Source organism: Pantherophis guttatus, chromosome 1 (assembly GCF_059756535.1).
Source record: "Pantherophis guttatus breed Tessera chromosome 1, ASM5975653v1, whole genome shotgun sequence".
NCBI lineage: Eukaryota > Metazoa > Chordata > Lepidosauria > Squamata > Colubridae > Pantherophis > Pantherophis guttatus.
The window spans coordinates 304133532-304149895 of NC_142063.1; the positions used below are offsets into that span (position 1 = coordinate 304133532).

At 33.6% G+C, this 16364-nt stretch overlaps 1 protein-coding gene across 2 annotated transcripts in view; it reads left to right on the forward strand.

Moving 5' to 3' along the window:
- CAMKMT (calmodulin-lysine N-methyltransferase) overlaps positions 1-16364 on the forward strand; it is a 266966-nt gene that overhangs the window by 230223 nt on the left and 20379 nt on the right. For both annotated transcript variants that reach the window (XM_034427664.3, XM_034427665.3), the window contains 2 exons: positions 9789-9863; positions 15852-15915. In XM_034427664.3, the coding sequence (XP_034283555.2) occupies positions 9789-9863; positions 15852-15915 (139 nt within the window). The remainder of the gene's footprint in view (positions 1-9788; positions 9864-15851; positions 15916-16364) is intronic.

Consider the following 16364-nt stretch of genomic DNA (forward strand, 5'->3'; position numbering starts at 1 on the left):
ATTATTTTATATTACTACTCTTAAAATGACATCAAATGCTAGCTTGCTTGAAAACTTGCTTGATCCTCATTCAAAATCAGATTTATCAAGCAAAAATTATAAATTAATTGTGCAATATATATTGACTATGCATATCTATCTGCATCTATATGATTTTTTTAAAGTTCTGAAAAGTGAATTTACAAAAACATTTGCTTTACTTTGCGTATGTTTTGCAAGGTGTGAATTATGTCAGCTAAATGTAAAACATTTGTATACATATGAGGAACTATTATTGTTAAGGACAGACAATATATAAACTTTGTTTATATATTAATATTTTACGTATCTATCCACTAACTGAATACAAATTATATTTGAACTTGGGAAAGAATATTTCTCTGTTTAACTGTACCCCATGAAGAAACAAACATAGCTCAGGGATTGCTTAATCCATGCATTGAATCCCAAAGGCAATCCCAAACCTTTCAAGATAAATCTGAAAAAAAATCTATCCATAATCTGGAAAACTGCTGCCAATTCCTGTAGAAATTATTTTTAGTTAAATCAATGATATAAAGCAGTTTCCTTGGGTTTTATTTTGCTACCTCTAAGTGATTCCACAAGGATATTGGCTAACATGATCCTGGCCTCTAGTCCATTGTTCTGATAATAGAATAGAATAGAATAGAATAGAATAGAATAGAATAGAATAGAATAGAATAGAATAGAATAGAATAGAATAGAATAGAATAGAATAGAATTCTTTATTGGCCAAGTGTGATTGGACACATAAGAAATTTGTCTTGGTGCATACACTGTCGGTGTACATAAAAGAAAAGATACATTCATCAAGAATCATAAGGTACAACACTTAATGATAGTCATAGGGAACAAATAAGCAATCAAATCATACTAAAAAAACCAGTCAATATAAATTGTAAGGATACCAGCAACAAGGTTACAGTCATCCAGTCATCCAGATGTCCCTATGTTCTTAATGCTATTTATTACGTATGCCTTGATGAAATTAAACAATGGATAATAGCTTCCTAAACTAACCATGTAGTTATCAAGAAACATTAGCCTAGTTCATATCAGACAAATTTGTATCTGTTTCTAGATAATGTTGAACAAAGGACTAACATCTTTGGAAAGAGGTTAAGAAGCAAACAATTTTCAGATAATGATTGATCATTTATTTTATTTATCTATTTGATTTGATTTCTATACCGCCCTACTCCCAAAGGACTCAGGGCGGTGCACAGCCAAACAATAAAACACATACATACAAAATTTAAAAGTAGAATAAAATCAAATTAAATAATTTTGGCCCCGACAAATTTAAAACCCCAAACTTTTTAAAACCAATTTTAAAATTGAATGTATAAAATACTAAAAGATATTTAAAAATTAAAAATCTTTGATAAAAGAGGGAGAAAATTAGGCCAGGCCCGCCTGGTGAAATAGTAAGGTCTTTAAAGCGCGGCGGAAGGTGCGCAGATCCGGGATCCTCTGTATCTCTGGGGGGAGCTCATTCCAGATAGTAGGTGCCCCCACAGAGAAGGCTCTCCCCCTGGGGGCCGCCAGTCGGCATTGTTTGGCCGACGGCACCCGGAAGAGCCCCTCGCTATGGGAGCGTACCGGCCGGTGGGAAGCTATTGGTGGTAGTAGGCGGTCCCGCAAGTATCCAGGTCCTAAGCCATGGAGCGCTTTAAAGGTGGTAACCAAAACCTTGAAGCACACCCAGAAGACCACCGGGAGCCAGTGCAGCTCGCACAGGAGAGGTGTTACATGGGAACGCCATGTCGCTCCCATTACCACCCACGCGGCCGCACTCTGTGCCAGTTGGAGCTTCCGGGTGCTCCTCAAAGGGAGCCCCATGTAGAGAGCGTTGCAATAGTCCAGGAGGGATGTGACAAGGGCATGAGTGACTGTGCGTAACGAGTCCCGATCCAGAAAGGGATGCAACTGGCGAATCAGGCAAACCTGATGAAAAATCCTCCCGGTCACAGCCGTCAAGTGCTTTTCTAAAGACAGCCGTGAATCCAGGAGGACGCCCAAGTTGCGCGCCCTCTCCATGGGGGCCAATGATTCGCCCCCAATAGTCAGTGATGGCACCAACTGACTATATCGGGACATCGGAAACCACAGCCACTCGGTCTTGGATGGGTTGAGCCTGAGCCTATTCCTCCCCATCCAGATCCGCACGGCCTCCAGGCACCAGGACATCACTTCAAGGGCATCGTTGGGGTGGAGATGTACAGCTGGGTGTCGTCAGCATACTGGTGGTACTTCACCCCAAAACCACGGATGTACTACATGTACTACATTTCTGTAGTGTATCTCCATGTTCTCATTTCTCAAAGTTCTCTGGTTTTTTCCCGATTTTTTTCAATACAATTACTTGGTAATAAGGATATTGTACTCAAAGCTTCAAAGATTAGACATAGACATATGTGTGCTTGTGTTGAACATGGAATAATCAAAAGATGATGGATTGGCCCAAGATTAATTCACAGTTATGAATGACTAAAAAGAAGAGGATTTAAGTTAGTGGATTTCAATAATTCTAAATTTGATAATCCACTGCAGTTGAATCCTTCTTTTTTATAGATATCTGCCTAATATTTCATTTTCAAACCAGAGGCTGTAAATGTTGAAGAAAAATGGGGAAAAAACATATTTGCATTCACATTGCAGTAATCATTGCCACCTGCAATCAATATTTATTAAAATTTTGTGCTGTCAATAATTTGATATTTTGAGATTTGTATGGTCACTTATTTATTAATTTATTCTTGCCATTATTGCCAAATATAAAATGTGTATATGTTTGTGTGCTTAGAATATACAGTGTGAGATTATACTTTAAAAACACACATGCACAAACACATATTCAAATTTTCATTTCCAAGAAGATCTCAGGTTTCAGTTTATTGTGAATAAACCTCTTTTTAGGTTTTTTATGCACCCATATATTCTGTAGGTTTCAAATTGCCATGCAGTATATGTAGGACCATCTCTTGTCAAGATTTCCAACCTGGTCTTTTAGATATCAATCAAAACACATTTTCAACAATGTCCTCATTTACATTTATCTAATGTTTAAGGTCATTTGTGATCATTTGAGTGTATTTCAGCATATAGAATCAGTGAATAATAGATTTCAACACCATGCTGTGAAGAAAGATTGTGTTTTTACAAGGCATAATGTTGTTTACTGGGTGTTAATAATCACTAATTAATAAACATATCTAGATTTCTGAAATGTTGCATTTTCTGCTTTGGAAAATGTCAAGTGTTTAACACACTGAGTACAATAGCATTTTCTGCTTTTATGCATGAAATAATTTCATTACAGAAAAATACATGATGTTGCATTTCAATATAGGTCATACTAGTTATTTTTATGAACTATACATTCACATTTAAAACTTTTCATATAAATAGGATTTTTGTAGCCTACTGTATTGTTTAAGATTTCCTGGTGTTCCTTGTCTCTTTTCTATTGATATCTATAAGTTGTTGTGAATTTTGCTAAAACTAATAGAATTCATCTGTAACCAAAAGAATTTAAATATGATTTTTGGAGCACTGTATAATCCTAGCCTGCAAATTCCTTAATCAAAGTTATATTATTTGATAAACATTCCTATAAGATCTAGGCTTTAGTTATATTTTGAATTATTGCTGTACACAATAGTATATCAAAGGGGCATGTTACACCTCTGTTCAAGAGGCATGAATGGAGTTTTGTTTGGGGAATAGGTTGTTGTGTTTACCTTCTAAGAGTAGAAGCTCTGGCAGGTTTTCAGTAAATTACTCTTTTCATTGGTAACCATTATTTCCCTTTCCTTCAATGAGGAACAGAGAGTATCAGATGTGTAAGGCCAGTCTGATTGATTTTGAATGTGGAACAAATTAAGAAGACAGATTGACTACCAATTTTTTCATATAATTAAAAACACTATAAATTGGAATATGATGAGAAAAACAGCAGAAGGCAAAGAGAAGATACCCCAAACTGCCACAAGTTCCATATTTGTAGGAAGACATGGTTAATGGCACTGATGAAAGTCTTTTGTCAATAGTTTGATACTTGCTGAATTTTATCTGTTGAGTTTTATTTCAGTTTTCTTGAAATGTTAGCTCTTCTTTCTAATTTCATGTCATCAATTTACTCCCTTTCTTAAATTACAGTTTTCCTAAGCCTCAGCCAGGATATTACATTATCATAGGTAGCAGTGGTTAATTACTTTTCTAAAAATCTTCTATAAAAATGAAAAATATTAATTAACTTTCTATGCTAGTTATAGGAATTCTGTTGTGTAAATTTTGATTGTAGCAATAACAATTAGATTTATATACCATTTCACAGTGCTTTAGAGCCGTATCTTACAGACTCAGCATATTGCCCCCAACAATCTGGATCCTCATTTTAATGACTTTGGAAAGATGGAAGGCTGAGTCAACCTTGAGCCTGATGAGAATCGAACTGGCAGTCAGCAAAATTAGCTTGCAATACTACATTCTAACCACTGCACCACCACGGCTCCTATTATGGCTCTCTTATTTATTTAGAAATAAATTATTTCATATTTTAAATCTAAAATAAATAAATAAATAAATCTGTAAGAGTTTTAATCCTTAATGGCCATACATTGGTCTTCATTGATGAAAATATGGAAGGTATATTTACAGTTTTATAGCTAGTCTTGTGTCACTTTTACCCAAAATATTTACTGTAAATTTTCAAGGAATGAGCTAAGCTTCACAACTAAGTTAGACATTTATCATACATGTGGGATTTTCAGCAGTAAAAGGTGATCCATGATGCCTAACATATCATTTCTGGGAACATCCAACAAAAGCACAATAATGAAAGCATCTGAAGGTTTTTCCGCTAGCCTTGGCCATGAAACAGGTGTTAATAACAGTGCAGAAGAAACAGTAAGCTATCTTTATAAATAAAGGTGCATATGATCACAACTGTGCAGCACAACTGTTTATTTGGGGGGGAAATCTTTTAGTTTTATTAATGAAATATTTACAATCTCTTGATGCTAACATGAAGATTTTCAATAATGATGTCTCTGATTTCTAAACAATTTTGGAAAAACAAGCAATATCTTCATGACAAATAAGATATAATTTTCTGTCCTGAATTGTATCAAAATTAAAAATAAGGGAAGATTCTTAACAGCAGATACAAGCTTTGTCTGCAAAAGTTCTGAGGATCAATTCTTATAATCCTTTTGCCTAGAACTGGGCAAATCTGTTATCTAAAATACTGATAAATCCCAGTTGGACAATGAACAGAGTTAATTCCAAAGACATACATCTGGTCTTTGTGCTTAGGTTTGTTCTCAAGATTCTCAAAGATGAGAATCGTTATCTGAGCATTGTATCCACCCATAAAAAAAGATTGTTTTGACAGACATTAGTATTATAATATTGATCAACTATTTATCTCTAACAATCATATTTTATAATTTCTAACCTGATACCTTAATTACTACACAAATTGGCTCTATTTACTGCTTTACCATAATTATAAATCAATAGTTGCCTTTATTGTTTTAATGGTTTTGTTTTTCTAACTTATCTGGGAACAGGAATGTTAATGAATAATACTGGTATTAAAAAAAATCTATATGCATAAATATGTTATATTTTGTAGTGTAATAAACATTAAACTGTAGAGATAGCAATATCAACAGCAAGAACACTTAGACTTATATACCACTTCATAGTGCTTTACAGCCCTCTCTAAGCGGTTTACAGAGTCAGCATATCAACAATCTGGGTCCTCATTTTGCCGACCTCGGAAGGATGGAAGGCTGAGTCAATCTTGAGCCAGTCAGAATTGAACTTCTGGAGTGAGCAGTGAGTTAGACTGCAGTATTGCATTCTAACCACTGCGCCACCATGTAATATGTTAATCACATGACTTCTGTTTGCATTTTTATTTTTTTAAGTGATTGAAAAGACTACCCAGTCTTTTGTGTCTTTGTAAGTAGATATTGCAAAAAAGTTCAAGAATGAAATAATGTATTTCTCTCTTGCCTTGCACCTGCAACAAACAGTACCTGAGATTAGAGTCTCATTGAAAATCACTGATGAAAAAATGGTTTCCCACTTAAATACTTTTTCATATTTTTTTAGCAAGGTTTCCATTTTTTCATTGGTGTGTACTTATTTATAGTTTTTATTATCTCCATATTTGGGAATTTATCAGTTAGGGAATATAATATCATCCCTGATCAGATTGGTCAACATCAGTCAAAAGGGAGCACTCTCTGAAGTTAATATATGTTTTTGCCATGTTCCTGTAAAGAACATTGAGTTAGATATTTTTGGCCTACCATTCCAGCCATCAAAAGAAGATGTGTGATAGCTCATCAAGGTGCAATATTTCCATATTTTATTCCTAATGTATTGTAACCTGGAGCTTACCTGCATTTGGGGATTTAGTCAGTAACTTACTTGGTTACTTACTGTATATCCCACCTTTATTATTTTTATACATAGCTCAGTTGGTGAACACATATGATAGTACTATTCCTATTTTCCTCACAACAACCCTGCGAGGTGAATTGAGCTGAGAGAGAGTGACAGACCTAAAGTCACCTAGCTGGCTTTCATGCCCATGTCAGGAATAAAACTCACAATCTTGTAGTTTCTATCCTGGTGCCTTAATCACTAGACCAAACTGGCTCTTTTTATTCTATTCCTATTTCCTCTGGATAAATTGAGTTCTGTATAAGTTAGTTGATTGATTAAGATAGAATTATGATAGCTATATATAATGTATTCAACTTTCCTGCTTACTCTTAAATTTATGCTATTTATGGCTTACAGTTTCTTTTATCCTACACATGCTATCACTAAACTTTCCATTATGTATTTAGGTAGACACTGAAGCTGAATTATATGGCTCCAAGTTGAACATTTTGATATATTGTGTTTCCTTCGTATAGATTAAGTATTTTTGGAATGATTTTGATTTGCTTCTAGATAAATACAGATCAGCCCTTCCTTGGCTGATGAGGGAATAGGCCTTCTTCTCATACTTTTTACTGCCTTTCAAATGTAGATTCACAAATGATAATTACCATGCATTGTGGTTTGAATTATACTAGTGGGAGAAAATAGGATTTCAAGATAATAAGCCATTCCTTTCTGCCCTTTAACCTGTCATAGTTATAGTAATGTGTCCTTGTTTGGTTTATTTAAATCAATGATTGGATTCCATTAAAAAATTGGAAAAGAGGTGGTGTTATTTGTCCATTTACCTTAATATGAAAGAATTTATAGAGCTGGCCAAAACATGTCTGAAATTGTGGAGAGGTACTTCCGTTCAGTATAGATTGCACCAAATGAAATATATCAGGGGGATCAATTATTTGACTTTGTATAAAGAAATTTCCTAAATTGCACTGTTGTCTGCTTTGAAGGCAGCGATTTTCTTATGTTCAGCAGAGATCACCTGCTTCTTTTATCCCTTTAATTTCCTTATCCTTAACTGAAATTGAAACTGAGAACCTTTTGCATGTCCTGCACTAAAGAGCCATGGTTTACTGCCCTTACATAAGGAAAGTTAACATGGGATTATTAAAAAGGCATTTGGAAAGTTTTCAAAGACGTAATCTTGTATCTGCAACTAGAACTTCTAGAATAGAAGCAGTAAAGTGTGCTCTTTCTCACATTTGAATGATCTTGAATTGACTATAATAATTTTTATGCTACCTGAAAAAATAACCAAACCGAGCTTACTTCAGGAAATCTATTCTGTATATATCCTGTGCAAAAGAGTTTTGGATACTTTCCCAGTTAAAATGGCTAAGGGAAAATATCAGAAGGTGGCAGAAGTAAGCATCCTATCCTCTTCCTATCCCCTTCAAAAGCCAATTCCATTACTCACATCTAAAAACTAAATCTCTCTTCTGGTTTAAAAATGATGTAATTGAAAATGAATCACAGATATTTGTTCAAAATTTGGAGAGGGGCATATAATGTATTTTGAGCCAGTTACTTAGCTTTTATGAAGTGGGTGTGGGTGTGGGTATGTACTGGAATAGCCAAAAGAGTAAAATAACATTTTATTTTATTAGAAAGTATATTTTAGAGTATGGTTCTTTTGAAATTAAAAAAAAAATCTAATGAAATGTATAATGCAAGAACAAAGTTAATAATCCAGAAGCTTTTAAAGTGCAGTGGTTGATGCTGGAAAATTACTGAGTCATCTTCAATATATGTAGGACTAATAAAAAGGATTTAGAAAAAAAATAATCATAAACTTTGCAGTTCTTATTTGTCTTCATGGATTGCCTTTCAGTGGAATGACAGACTAGTGATGGCCTTTAAAGCTAGCAACTCAACCACTAGCTGCTGTTGCAGCTTCGGGGTTTTTTTTTTATTATTAAAAAAATCAAAATCAAATGAAAACTAGCAACCCCACCAACTTACCTTTACCTAATTTTCACTGTTGTAACCTAAGTTTCCACGGAAACAGGGTTGAAAAAGCCGCCAGTAGCCAGCAGGCAGTCAGCAGCTGAGAGTGAGAACTCTCCTTTGTCACTTTCCACTAGTGGATGCCTGCTGAGCCCTGAAAGTGCCAGTTTGCAAAGCCACCTAGGTTTCGAAAATGTGTACCCGCTTTATAGTTTAAATGGGTGTGAATGTATGGGTCTGTATATGCATGCATGTATGTACTTGGGGTTATGCGGTGATTAAATTAGCCTACTGTTTTTCCCCCTTGGAATGGCACAATACATTCCAGGAGGGTAAATTAGTGAGTGAGTTCTGCATTATTATTTTGTTAGTCTGATATTCTACACAACCTTCCCCCATGATGTTGTACATCAACAATGATTTTTTTCAAGGATTCTAATAATTTTCTATGTATGTAAGGCATATTGTTGAACAATAAAAATCATCTTTCACAAAGAAAATATTATGAATAAACCATAAACATGAATCATATAAACCACAGCTGCAGATGATCTTAACCAGAAACTGTTGTCAGTAGTGAATAAAAAGTCCTAAAACAGAAATAAATATGTATCAGACTGGATATATCATTCCCCTTTCTTTCTAGCTTTTCTTAGCTTTTGTACCAATAATTGCAAATGAAACATGTACTCTTTTGATCACAAAACACACAAAAAAAACCCACAACACAATACATTTTGTAACAAAAGCACTTTTAAACAACATGCATATACTGTAAATATTATTTTAAAGAAATAACCTCTCGTTCCGGTTACTCATAATTTTGTTTTGGAAATGAAATTTAAAACTCTTTTTATATTCCAGATGTTGGAATTAAACATGAGCTAGTCAAGAGCAAATCTTAATAATATAATGTTGGCATACTTTCAAGAATGCTTATTCTCTGTCCTTCCTATAAAGCTAAAGGAAACAGTGGGTTTATCAATAATAAAGACAGTGAACACTTATCACAACAAGCAGAGAAAGAAGAAAGCAATATTTTGGTTTACAAATGTATACTGCAATACAATAAGCAATACTGCAATTTAATTACTAAGGGGCAAAACTTTGGACTTCCTGTATATATCACTTTACTTATAGGAATTCTTTAACCAGCTGTTCATATAAAGCTATATTTATAGTGGATGTCACTAATTTATACGTTTATATTCACTCTTTACAATCATGTTATGTACTTTTAATAAATCATTTTTTTGACTCTTGATCAACATACTAAATGCACCTTTTTTTTTAGAAATGAAAAAGATAAAACACATAAGTCCTGATTTAAAAAATATTTTCTTTCTTTCTAGCATTTTACGATGGGATAATGAGACAGATGTCTCTCAACTGGAAGGACATTTTGACATTGTTATGTGTGCTGACTGGTAAGTACATAAAAATCATAAAATTCATGTGAGAAAAAAAAATAGCTTTGCTGAAGTAATTGTACTGTGCTGCTTGCTGATGGCTAAGCAAAGTCAACAAATGAAGCACAAAGCCATCTTAACCTCAACAAATTAATATTCATCTCCATGTGACAGTTCTAAGGTAGTCTTCTATCACACAGTAACTTCTACCACATTATTTCCCAAAGATTGATTTTGAGAAGCATTTCCATTTTCTGGAATTGCCTCTGTTTCATGCTTGATGTATCAGTAAATGGACGACTTAGGCAAATTGCAAATAATTATGGCTCAGTGAGGAACAGTCTGGAGAAAAGGGAGTTTATCAACACAAACAGCTCAATTAGCTTACTTCTTAGGAAAGATCTGACTATTGATATAAGAGGATATATATTCTGTGTTCCCAATTAAATCTTTGGGAATTTTCTCTTCATTTTTTTAAAGCTGCTCAAGAAAATAACAACAAGCATTTCCTTAGTGATACTCAGATGTTAAAATTAATAGTAAATCAACTGCAATAAAAAGAAATCAGAGAAAAACATATTTACCATTGGTTGATTGACAAGTTAAAGAATGCTTTGTTATGTATCTAAGTAAATTTGATTGTTGATATAAAATAATGTTTATTTCTGGTGGCTTATCTAATTGTATAAAGTCCACAATGATTTCAGTTGAAATATGTTTTGAAAATACATTTTAACAGCAATATTATTTCAAATACATAACTCAGTTTTGTGTAGCTTCTTGGATGCTGGTCTGTGACAGTCCACAAGATTTTGACTATTAACTTCTGTAAAGCAATTGGCATGCAAGATAAGAAGAATAAATACACATTTTTAATGCAGATGTTCTTTATAAAAATATTCTAAGTGACTGTAGAAACAGAATAGTTTAAGGAAGAAACTAACCACTGTGTCCTTTAAAATAGTGAATTAAATTCATAAACTATAGACATGGTTTTGAAAATACTTCTTTTAATAAAATATTTCTAGTTCTGTATAATGCTTTTCTTTGCCCTTTATTTTCTCCTTTTATGACTAACCAATGAATGAAACAGGCTTTCTTTTCCTAATGCATAGCCTTTCAGCAAAACTTCTTTGTTCCCAAAAAGGACAGACATGGGTTTCTAACTAATCGCTGATAATGTGCCTCAGAGATGCATCATCTGATTAAAATAAGGAGCTAAACAACACCATATGATTTCAGCAAGTAATTTAGTAAATGCCTTCCTCACCAAATATTAGAATGGATACTCTGGGTTTCATTGCACAGATGAAGTTAATGCTGGACAGGATTAGATCAGATTAAGTATGAAAGTCAGATCAGATTCTGGCGGACGTGAGCAGGAGGGCAGCAGTCTTCTCAGAGGCTTAGACAAGGCTTGCATAGGGATGTTCTCCAGATTATGTGGGTGAAGCAAGGTTTGCCAAGAGATTTTGAGTTAAATTTGTGCTTCACACAAATATCAAAACAACCTGACTATTGTATCTCATTTTTGCCTAATACATATCCTATTTATTATGCCTAATACATATCCTAATATTTACTGGCTAGAGAATATCAGAAACAACAAGATTTAACTTAACTTTTTAAAAACTATGTATTATTGTTGTCTATTATTCTATTGTCTAATGAATAAATTGCTAGAATTCCCAGAAGAATTGTAGCCTCACTAGAAAACAAAGAATTATGGTTAATAAATATACATTCACTAGTAGATATGAAATGCACCTAGTTCTGTGGATTTACCACAGTATTAAAACAAATATGCTTTAATTAATGACAAAATACTATATAAGCATACCCATATATTAGTTTGAGGAACTAAATATTGCATTTTTCTTTTTCTAACAGAAATAACTTACAGAGTTTATAGTGCAATATATAATCTGAACTACTAGGTTGGCAATTAAATATATTTTCATTTTTTTAAATTTGGAATTTCATTAAAACAATAACATTGGGTAATAATTCATAGTTATATATGGGCTATGTTTGCATGTGCTAATATTTAAGAGGTTTCAAAACTGTGTAGAAATAAAAACAAAAAATAGGTAGAATAATTTTGTAATATCCATTTAACAACATTATCCAGATCATTGTCAGCTGTTAAACTCTGGAATTAGAATACAGCAGAAACCTTGGTACAAATATTAAGGGAAATGACAGATTCCTATTGTGCTGTTTAAAGAAAATTGGCATAGTATGATGCTCTGATTAGCTAGCCATTGGTACTACTTGATTCCATTTATTAAAATAAGAATGATGCAAGCTCCATTCATAAATGAATTCTGAAGTCAGACTGAGATTCAAGTAAAATATGCATGATTATAAAACCCAGCGTTCTGCTAAATGCTTAAATTATATCTATGTTTACATTCTAATACTGAAATAGTTGATGCACAGAAATAGAAAGGAAATTAATAAAGGTTTACAATATTTAATAATTACAACAATAATCTATGTCCTAATTCAGGTCAGGCCAGGTATAAAATAAATAGAAAAACAAGATTAAATAACTTGCAACTAGCTAACCCGCAATTATGAAATTTTGGGAATATGGGATAAAGAATAGTCAGACAAAAAAATAAAGCAAATATTAGGGGGAAAAAATTCACAGTATTGTATACTTATAACATAGAATAAGGTAAAAGGAATGCAGTACTTTTAGGCAGGTTTATGTGTATAGTTTAAGGCACGTAAAATGGGAAATGGTTTCTTCAACCATAACATAAATAATGATAACTGGAAGTAAATGACCTATGTTAGCTGTTTTATACCATTCATTTACCAAATTGTAGCCACAACAATCCCATACCAAATCTCAAACTATCCTGTGAATTTATGCTGATACCTTCAATCATGGCTTGACTTACCTGAAGCTACCAGGGCAACTTTGCCTCTGTAGATGAAATGCTCTTAAACACCCAGGAATTGGGAAAGCATTGCCTGGAAGTGCCTTGGTTCCCCATCTTTTTTTTTTCTTTGAGTCATTAAGTCAGGTGTATTTTTTTATTTCCTATGGGCTATTGAAATTTGATGGATCTATGGGCAAAGTTGGATTATCACAGTGGCATTTTTCTGCATCAAAACTCTGGCATGCAGTGTTTTGAAAAGTGACTACAGTGGTTATGAATTTAGCATGTATAGCCAAATGTTACTAAATATCACTGTGCCAAAGTGCGTATAGTCAAGGCTATGATTTTCCCAGTTGCAATGCATGGCTGTGAAAGTTGGACTATAAGGAAGGCTGCGCGCCAAAGAATTGAGGCCTTTGAACTATGGTGCTGGAGAAGACTCTTGCGAGTCCCTTGGACTGCAAGGTGATCAAACCGGTCAGTCCTAGAGGAGATCAACCCTAACTGCTCTTTAGAAGGCCAGATCCTAAAGATGAAACTCAAATACTTTGGCTACCTAATGAGAAGGAAGGACTCACTGGGGAAGAGCCTAATGCTGGGAAAGATTGAGGGCAAAAGAAGAAGGGGATGGCAGAGAATGAGGGGGCTGGATGGAGTCACTGAAGCAGTCAGCATGAGCTTAAATGGACTCTGGGGGATGGTAGAGGACAGAAAGTTCTGGAGGAACACTGTCCATGGGGTTGCGATGGGTTGGACACAACTCTGCGACTAACAACAACAAGCCAAATATTGGGGCATTTGTTACAGGGTTTTTTTTAAAAGAAAAATGTTAGTTCAATATATTATGCCATATAAAAGTAATTGTTTATATGTAATTGTTGGTATCTGAGAATGGAACAGGAACTGTTTTTATGGCTTTGATTAATGTAAAGGATGAAGGTTTTTTAATGAGTTTCTGCTAGAAAACAAAATAAAAACAGTGATATTCTTTCTCAGAAAGTACAGAGCTAATGGGATGGCACGAGATAAGTACGGATGACATGGGTTTGGGGAGGCACAAATTATCACCTGGATTTTAATAGAGGAAGTATCTCTACTTCTTCAATGTTTATATGAATGGCAAGTATGTATTTATTTCAGGCATCGGTCCATCCATTTACAGATAGTTTTAGTTTCAAGACTGGTTCGTGTGAATTCCATTTCTGATTTCCTCTGATAGCTCTCACTGCCGTTAGCACCAACTGCATATTGTTATAAAATGCATGATAGGTCACACTACCAAGAACATGCACGAGGTTGTCGAATTTTGTAATAATAATTTATTGTTCATTTTGATCAAGTTTTTCCATTTGTTTTCATTTTCTGTAATGATCTGATGGTGTGAAAATAAGAGCTCCATTTCTCCCCATAATGAATGTGTTTCAGTGCATGACAGCTTTGTTCCTTACTGAAGTTATGCAGAGCTGCTAATGACGATGAAGTGCGAACAACTCAGATTTGTATCAGAAGCATCATGGATGGTGGCACTTGGCTATCATAATACATGCAAAATAAAAAGATGAAACCTATTAAATGTAAAGAAATATCAGTGCTTCACAAGTGCTAATAATAATTCACAAAGAAAATATAAAAATGTAGGTTTCAACACAGAATGTCATATTGCCTCCATATAATTTGTTTTTCTGGAATCTCTCTCACCTAAATGGGCTTCTGTATATGCTAATTAAACCAAACCACTCAATCGTTCTCCCTACACTTCTTACCGAAATGGCATAGAGGACAACAGAAGTTACAATTTAGATATTCAACTTCATTTCAATTGGTGAGTCTCCTGGGCCACTGAAAAACATACCACCTTAGTCCTAATTAGGGATACACAGGTTGATGGAAAATCAGTTGGTTTTACTCCCAATTGAAAGAGTAGAGAACTACTCTTTCAATTGGAAGTAAAACCAATTGATATGTCGCTCTCCATTTTTTTTTCACAGTTTGCAGAAAAAAATTAACATTCCAGTTAGGTTTATCAGATTTGGGGGGCCTTGGAGTGGCACGCCAGAGGTCATATTCCTACAAATGGTATCAGAATAAAAAAAAAATGGGGACACAACAAAACTAAATCGGGTTTAATTTATAATTAAATGTAATTAAATTAAAGCAACATAGCCCATTAATGTAAGCAATAGCAACATGCACTTCATCATTGCAACATGGTAATGCTTTCCACAGAGCTGACTTCTTTGTAACTCTTGCTGGAATTACCATGGAATCAAATTAATGTCTCTACAAATTGATGAGGGCAAGAAAATGAATTTTCTAGCAATTTTTGTTATGCTTCCTGGGTAAAAGTAGTGGAATCTTCTTTTAAATAAGGTTAAAATAGATTTACAAAAAAAGTTTTAATTATAACAAGAATGAGAGCCATTTCTATGGTGGCGCTCCATATACAAAAAAGGAATGCATAAACAGACATAAATATATAAATAAGCATATAAGATATAGTGGGCAAATATGAATTATCCTATCAGTGAGGTATCCTTGTTCTTTTTTTAATTATTCTGCAAAACACCTGTGACAGTTGATTAAGTAAATTTGATGCTGCCGTGTTTATTTTTATTTCTGTCTTCTAGTGTCTTGTTTAGTTATAGATAGATTTTTAAAATTGTATTTAATATTTCAGCTAAAAAACTTGTTTGAGGATTAAAAAAAACGAGTGTACAATATATATACATATTTTTAGAAATAAGCAAAATAAATTGAATTTTTCTATAAAATGCAGAGGACAGCCTGTTTTAATATTAATTTCTGTTCCAGAAATAGAATGGGATTTATTCATTGTATATTGTATTAATTCTGATTGTATTACCTAACTATTTATCTTAAAAGTATTTCAGCTAAAAGCATATCTTGGTAATCCTTTGGTCTTCAGTTTCAGACAAAAATGGTTACAAGTTTGAGGATTTGTTTAGAAACCATGAACTGAGAAGAATTTAGATTCAGTTTTTCTTCATAGAAGTATATAAACATATGTAATTAGCCTTATACTTATCTGCATTAGAATCGTTAGAAATGAAACCCCTTTTTAATCTGAATACTGTTCTCTTTTCAATGTCAGCCTGTTTCTGGACCAGTACAGAGCTAGCCTGGTGGATGCAATAAAGAGATTACTTCATCACAGTGTAAGTATGTTTCTATTTTCTCCTGAACATGGGCTTCAGAATAATTAGTCTGTGCACAATGATTGAGAGAGTAATGGAATGGCAGGATTAACGTCATGTAATACTTTAATACTTATTATGTCCAACTTCAATTGAGTCTTCTAATCTATCAGATTCCTTCCTAATCATAAACTAGAAAACTTCTTATACTTGGCCTTCTGATAAGGAACACAGTGGGAAGTAAAATAAATGAAACCGCTTCAAAGATACTGGGAGATTATTTTTATCAAAGCATTTCTTGAGTATTTCCCTTTGATAACAATGTCTTCATATTAAAGTAAAATTCTGATATTGAAAATTTTTATGTTAGCTTCTGTCATGTGTAATCCCTTCAATAGTAACCTTTGTCATTGTGTATTTATTTGTTACAAAGTGCTATTTTTAACCGCTATTTATACTAAATGAATTGT